The 7,790-nt window shown below is 53.4% G+C and overlaps 1 protein-coding gene across 1 annotated transcript; it reads right to left on the bottom strand.

Moving 5' to 3' along the window:
• Positions 1–4,365: 4,365 nt before the first annotated feature.
• On the bottom strand, positions 4,366–7,338 carry LOC119398758 (uncharacterized). The gene has a single exon (XM_037665575.1). It carries the CDS (start codon positions 7,336–7,338, stop codon positions 4,366–4,368), a length of 2,973 nt encoding a protein of 990 aa, XP_037521503.1.
• Positions 7,339–7,790: the final 452 nt, after the last annotated feature.

The following is a 7,790-nucleotide window of genomic DNA, read 5'->3' as shown; positions in this document are numbered from 1 at the left end:
AGCTGACCGACCAACTTTGGGCCGTCCGGCAAGCCGAGGATGCCGCCCGGGTCCAAGGGCTTCAAGCCGTCACCTGACGCCATCATCAGCGACGGAGAGTGGGACGGGACAGGGGTTACTCCCCTCTTCCCCCCGCCTCGCCCGGACTTTTAATAAAGTTTATTCACTCACTCACTCTGTGGTAGAATACCTGACTGCCACGCAGAATGCTTGCGTTCGATTCCTGCTGGGATCCTAATTTTAGATGCGAAGTATCCCAAGGTCGACCTCAATCCGGCGGTGGTGGTGGTGGTGGTGTGCGGCGTGACCACCCTTACTGCGCATGCGCATACCCTCTCCACACACCTCCTCTCCACTCACCCCATCCCCTTCCCCTCTCCACTTTCCCTCTCCCCTTCCTCTCCCCACTTTCCCTCTCCCCTCCCCCTCTCCTATACCCCTCTCCCCTCCCCTTTCCACTCTTCCTCTGAAACGCGGGCTAGACATGCCGAAATTCTCTCCTGCGCAACGCCGCGATGAGCTCGAGCGCATGCGCGTCCCCTCCCTTTCTCTCTCCTCTCCTACGCTGCCCCCCTCTCGCCCACCTGTCGACCGCGTTCCCCGCTCGCCCTGTGAGAATTAACGGCCAGGCTAGATGGAAGATACGACGCGCGTAGCGTCCCTCTTCGCGTTCCACGACGCGAGGTCGGTAGCATGCCCAACGAACGCCAACGGAACGCGATCGTGCAAGTGCTCCGGCTTCGCATCGCCTCATGGTCCCCTTTAGCGGGAGATGGTGTAATTTTTTATTCTGTCCATTCGTCAGGTCAACGCAGCCGATGTCAGTTTTTCTTAACTCTCTCGCATTTAAATTACCAATGTCTGTTCTCGCCGTTTCTGGGTAGATATAAACTGTCAATCACCTGTGGCACATACTCGTACACCGCGGCCCGTGGCAAACGGGTATGTGCCACACGTGTCGGGAGGAACGGGTTTGCCGACGCGAAATGAAACGTTCCGTCGCTGGGAGTCGAACTTACGACCCCTCGCTTCACAGCGCGCGGCGCGAAACCACTTTGCCACACAGCGTACGTTCCTCAGCTTAGTAACGGCGAGACATTTATATAGACCGTTTACCACTGGTGGTACTCAGAGCTCGGTGGCTTCAGTGTGTTCTTGTTATCACTTGCGAGATGGCGCGACGGACGCGGAGGGCGCTCTTTAGTGGGCACGGCGGAAGCTTTGAAACAATGCGTCTTACGAATCCGTTCCTATTTCTTCTACAGGCCGTGTTTCTTGCAAACCCTAGCGCTGCACCAAACAAGGAATGCCAGGGAACGGCCCCACTTGACACGTCGGAGCAGCATGTTCTATGGCACAGCCAAGGATCCAGCAACCACACCGACGAGTCTTGAGGCATGCACACCTGGTCCCCGCGTATGGCTGCGGAACGCCCACCAGCATCATCGACGTCAGCGGCCTGGGAATATAAAAGCCTGATTACATCACTGCCACAGACTAGTGGGCACGGCGGGAGCTTTGAGACAATGCGTCTTACGAATCCGTTCCTATTTCTTCTACAGGTGAGAGACCATCGTTCAGTATATATGTATCGTAGCAACGATGTTTGTCTCTTGCTTCTGCCGTGCCCACGGTCGCGGCTTGTGGGGCTGATGACTGCGTACTCCTGTTTTGTTGATTTGCTATCTTCCTGTGGCGACATTGAATCCAATCCAGGGCCAGCAACCGAGAAAATGCTCTTGAAAATACCAGACGATATACGTGAGCTAAAACAGGGCACGGATTCTGTGAGTCAGCAGTGTAACAAAGAACTGGTTCCGCAGACGTTAGATGGAGACTACCCGTTTATTGATCATGGCGACCAAAAACTCCCTTTCTCCCTCGTGCCCCCCTCTTCAACCTTCTCCTCTTCGCGATAGTTCCGCACGCTCCTCGCTGCTCCGTTCCGCGGCATTTCGCAACATCCTCCGGGGCGGGTCAAGATTAATCGGATGCTTCGAGAGGGCAGAGTTTTTGCACCGGGCGATTTACCGTTGAACCATTAGCGAGACGCACTGAGCAAGCACGCACTGTGCCGTCTCTTCCTGGGAGTAAGGTGGTCACTCGGCCTAACTTCCAGTATGTTGCGGGTGTGTTGTCCTCTAACACCAGCACTACATCACCAATCTGTAGCTTGGTTGATGAGCGATTCGAGCTGTTATGCGCTGACCGCAGTAGTAGCAGGTAGGCTCGCTTCCATCGTCTCCAAAGTTCGTCTATTAGATGCTGGCGATGACGAACCTTGCGGTTCAATTCAACCGCAGTCGGAAGCTCCGACATGCAAATGTGTTGCGGCAAAGAAAGGCTACGCTTTCCCAACAGGAAATGCGATGGAGTCAATGGCTGGAGCTCATCGGGCTCGCTCTCAAGATACGTTAATGGTCTGCTGTTGATCGCTGCCTCGATCTCGCACAGAACAGTTGTGAGGGCCTCCACGTCGAGGCAGCTGCGTCCCAGTGACCGTTTCAAGGAGTTTTTCGTTGAGCGAATAAGGCGCTCCCACCATCCGCCCCACCACGGAGCTCTTTCTACGATGAACTTCCAATGAATCCGTAGCTCCGCGGCGTACTCCTGAAGCGCTGGTAGTGCGGATGCAAAGGTTTTAGCGCAGCGACGGAAAGTTTGCGCGTTGTCGGAGTATACAGTGGAAGGAACTCCGCGGCGTGCAACGAAACGGCGGAAGGCGAGTAATGTTGTGGCGGCGGTCATGTCTGAGGTGAGCTCTAAATGGATTGCGCGTGTGACGGCACATGAAAAGAGAAGGACGTAGGCCCTTGTTGTACCACTTGCCAGTTTTGCGTATAAGGGCCCGCAGTAATCAAGCCCGACAACGGTGAATGGGCTTGCTTCACTGATTCTCTCGCGTGGTAGAGAGGCCATTGGTGCGGATGCTGTCGCCGCTTTCCATCGTTTACATATTCTGCACTTCGAAACTATCTTCTTTACAGTCTGCCGTCCCCTCAGCAACCAAAAACGCTCTCGAAGCTCTGTTAATGTTGCTTCAACACCTCCATGGATAGTGCGCACGTGTGCCGCTGATACAAGAAGGCTTGTGAGCTTATGATCGTCTGTTAGGAGAATGGGATGGCGTATGTCGTGATCAGCATCAAGCTGGTGCAGTCGTCCACCGACGCGAAGTAAGCCGTCCTCATCCATAAACGGACAAAGGCGAAGAACGCGAGATGTTGAGGGTAACGGCTGACCTTTACGTAGCGCAAGAACTTCGCTCGGAAAGAAGTGTTCTTGAACAGTCTGTAGCCAATAACGCTCAGCCTGTAGTAACTCTTCCGCTGTGAGGGGTCCGGATAGTGACGGGAGGCGCCGCGAAGCGTTAGAGATGAAACGCTTGATCCATGCCGTGACTCTAAGCAGCCTCGTAATGGAGCTGTAGTCTTCGACGTGCAGGACGCATTGGTTTCCGGAAAATCCCGATGGACATGCACGCATATTTAGCGCGGACGAGTCTTGATCATTGCGTGGTCCCTCCAATGGGGCAATCTCTGTCATTGCGGTGACATTCTGCGCGCTCGCTCCTTCAAACTGTTTCCTCTTGTCAGAGAGCCAAGTTGGGCCGTGCCACCACATGGTAGATTCGATGAGATTAGCATATGATGCTCCGCGAGTGATGACGTCGGCAGGATTGTCCTTGCTGCTACAGTGAAACCATTGAGATGCATTGGTACATTGTTGAATCTCGGCAACCCGATGTGCTACAAAGGGGTCCAGGTTGGTTGACGAACCCTTTATCCAATGTAGAGCCACCAGCGAATCTGTCCAGAAGAAAACAGGAGCGTGCTGAAAAAACTGCACCCTTTTCACGTAGCAGCTTAGCCGCGCTGCGATGACGCATGCCAGGAGCTCCAGACGAGGAAGAGATACCATCTTGAGCGGAGCAAGTCTGCTCTTGCTGATCAGCAGTCGTGCAAAGCATGCGTCAGGTTCTGAGCTGACTCGGACGTAGATGCACGTGCCGTACGCCCTAGGACTGGCATCCGCGAACGTATGCAACTCAAATGTAAATGGCTTGAGGTCGTCGCTTAAGAATATGTATCGTGGGATGCGGACACAAGTGGCGCCATTCAGCTCAGAGCACCAGCTGTTCCAGGCGGTTTGTTCTTCATCTGGCATGCTAGCGTCCCATGCGAGGTTCTTATTCCAAAGATCTTGGAATACAATCTTGGCCTTTACGGTAAATGGCGTGAGGTATCCCAAGGGGTCATAAATTCTGGCTAACGTTTGCAATGCTATGCGCTTAGTAGCAGGCTTCCCGGCTGTGAAAGTGGCCGCATGTTGAGTCGTGAGGAGGAAACAGTCACCAGAACGTTCTCACGGCACTCCCAAAACCTTCATAGTATGACTGTCCCCCGCTTCATCTTCAATGGCACATTTATCGTGGAGGAATCTCTCTTTCATGCTGTCACAGTTAGAAGCCCACTTGCGAAGTTCCATGCTGGCCTCCCTGAATATCTGCCGTGTTTCTTCATACACCTTTAATGCCTCCTGGGCGGTTGGTAGTCCAACAAGAAGGTCATCCGCATAGAAAGCCTGTTCTAACAGGGATACTGTGGTTGGATAATTCTGCCTACATGACGATAAGTGGTGTCGAAGCGTAGCGGCCAAAAGAAATGGGCTTGACGCGGCTCCAAAGGGAACTCTCGTCATTCTCCACGTCGTAATGGGTGGCATAGGCTCTTCTTTAGTTGGCAACCTTTCCAGCCACAAAAACCGCAGAAGGTCTCGGTCTTGAGGCCGAATAAGAAGCTGCAGGTATGCCTTCTTTATGTCGGCGGCGAGAACCACAGGTTGGCAGCGAAAATTCAGTAGAAGTTGGATGACGTCAGAACCAAGTTTCACGCCTTTCGAGAGTACGTCGTTAAGGCAAACATGACCGGCTTCGTGCGATGACGCATCAAATACGACACGAAGCTTCGTCGTAACAGCATCGCGACGAACCACGGCGTGATGGGGCATGTAGTAGACGTTGTCCTTGAGCGGCTGCTCGTCTTGTACCTTCTCCGCATGTCCATCGTTGAAATAAGCCGAAATTGCTTCGTCGTATTTTTGTAGCAGTGACGACTGCTCTCGGAACCGGTTGATCTGCATTCGCAGTCGACGTTCGGCTAATCGGCGATTGTTGCTTCCGGATGGTAACCATGGTGGTTTGACCATCAGCGGCACTTGATAACGGCCATCTTGCTTCGAAATTCCTTGCTTAAATTCAGACATGTGAGGGTCGCTCTCTAGGTTCCGTGAATATGCTTCGTCGATCTCGATGGCATCCAGACGCCACATTAACGACACGTCGATGTTCTCCGAGTCAGACTTCTCAAGCGCAACGAATAATGCACTTGTTGGGGAACGAAAGTCGGACGTCATAGGGCCTTGCACCATCCACCCAAAGGTAGTGTTGATTGCTGTTATAGTCGAGCTGATGCGATCGATTTTCCCTGTGGTCACTTGCCAATAGGCGTCGGACCCGATGAGGACACTTATTTCTTCTGGTTGCCATGTGGTTGGTTGAAAGCTGTCGGCCACGTTGTACTCCCGTTCGCCGAGCAGGTACAAAATGTTGGGGTCGAGCGGTGGGCTTGTTACACAACAAATTTCCGGAATCGTAAAGGCTTCCAGAGTTACTGCTGAGGCGCCGAACTGGCTGCGGAGTCGCACATTGACACGCTCTGCAGAAATTCGTCTTCGTGACTTGGAGCCACCAAATGTGACGAGGGAGAGCTCTTCATTACCCACGACCGAGCACTTAAGTAATTTTGCCACGTCTGCACGAATGTATGTGCGCTGACTGCCGCTGTCCAGCAGTATCCGCACGAGTAGTCGTCGGTCTCCAGACTCTGCCCAAACTCGGCCTGTCTGCAACAATACAGGCGTAGATTCGACGTGACTACTCTGGGCGGTTGTGACGTTTCGCATTGGTTGGGGCGGTGGTTCATCAACTGCCGGGGATCCACCGCTTGATGGAAGGTCTTCGGCTGGCCTCGATAATTCACAGAGAATCGTCAGGTGGCGTCGATGGCAGGTACCACACCTGATGTTGATGGATTTTCTGCACAATCTGGCGACGTGATTGCGCGTTCCGCAGCGGAAGCAGCAATTACCGTACTGCAGCCTTGCACGCTTCTCCTCAGCCGATAGGTCAGCGTTACAGAAAGCGATCGTATGATCCTTGCTTTGGCATAGCGGACACGCTGGTCTGACAGGCAAGGCGGACCCGGTTAGAGCTGACGCTGATGGTATAGGTTCCGCGCCATAAATTTCTTGAGGCATGTGGGTCCTGGGTTCGTCTTGCAGCGCACGACGCGACAGCTGCCGGCCTTCCTCCCGGATTTCCACTTGGATGCGGAGGAAGGTTAGCATCTCCTTGGCTAGCCGCGTTCTGTCTTCAGGAGTTTCGGCGATACTGGGTGCGCAATTTGTTTCCTTGGTTTTCTGCCTGTACATGATGGCGAGATCCTCTGGCAGACATCGCATCAGAACACGGTTTAACACCACGGTGTACTGGTCTGGCGAAACTCCAAGCCCTTCTAAGGCGCTGACGTGAAATTGGACGTTGTCGCGCAGCAGACGAAGCTTCTGGACCTCGGATGAACATTTCACTGCGCTTAGCACGAGAAGATGATCGATATGTTCGTTCACGAGCAGATCCCGGCGTCCGAAGCGGTCCGTGAACGTCTTGATCGCAAGGTCATAGTTTTGTTCGGCTAAGCGGATGCCTTCGATAGCCCGCTTCGCGCTGCCGGTTAAGTAGGTGAGGAGGTACTTGAACTTTTCAATCCGCGGTAGCTCAGCGTTCGTGTGGATGGTGGCGTCGAAATGGTCCCAAAAAGACTGCCATCCACGCAGACTACCATCGAAAGTCGGTATCTGTAGCTTCGGTAGTTGAACAGAACGCTGACGATGCTCTCTCACCTGGCCTGCTGCGTCGCCGGAGTTCGGAGATCCGATGTAGCTAGGCCCGGGTTCAGTTGCTCGAGCCTGCGTTCCGGCATTCCTCTCACGTTCTTGAAGCCAGAACTTGGCGCGTGATACTGCGTACAGAATCTTCTCGTTGTATTCCTGCGCCGTACCTACTTCCTGGTCGAGGTTCTCTTCGTCCGTGGTCTCAAGGATGACGTCGTCGAGATGCGACAGTGCTGTCTCCTTGTCCTTGAGGTAATCCATGTGGCCGCTAATCTGAGAGGCGTCAGGATCCGGTTGCTGCAGCAGGTCCGTTAAAAGCGTGAGCGCTCTCGTGACGCCAGCCCTTAGGGCACCACGCTTCTTGCGCAGCTGGTCCGGGTTTGCCATGGTTATGACGTGAAGGGAAGACTCCAAAGGGGCGGATCCCGGGTTTCGCGCACCAAATGTAACAAAGAACTGGTTCCGCAGACGTTAGATGGAGACTACCCGTTTATTGATCATGGCGACCAAAAACTCCCTTTCTCCCTCGTGCCCTCCTCTTCAACCTTCTCCTCTTCGCGATAGTTCCGCACGCTCCTCGCTGCTCCGTTCCGCGGCATTTCGCAACAAGCAGCTTAGTAAAAATACAAAAAAGCTAGCTTGCATCGAGAAAAAGTTGGATGATTTTGTCTGCAACTGTGGCTGATTATACAGGAAAAGTTGATGCGCTGCAAAAAACCGTTAACAGTTTAATACTGAAAGTGGATCAACTGGAAAACAGAAACAGGAGGAATAGCTTAATCATCTATGGCGTAAAGGAAGCTGCAGAAGAAGACCAGCCGTGCCTTGAGCAAATAGTT

This window comes from Rhipicephalus sanguineus, chromosome 7 (assembly GCF_013339695.2).
Source record: "Rhipicephalus sanguineus isolate Rsan-2018 chromosome 7, BIME_Rsan_1.4, whole genome shotgun sequence".
Lineage (NCBI taxonomy): Eukaryota > Metazoa > Arthropoda > Arachnida > Ixodida > Ixodidae > Rhipicephalus > Rhipicephalus sanguineus.
This window is presented reverse-complemented; position numbering and strand designations above follow the sequence as displayed.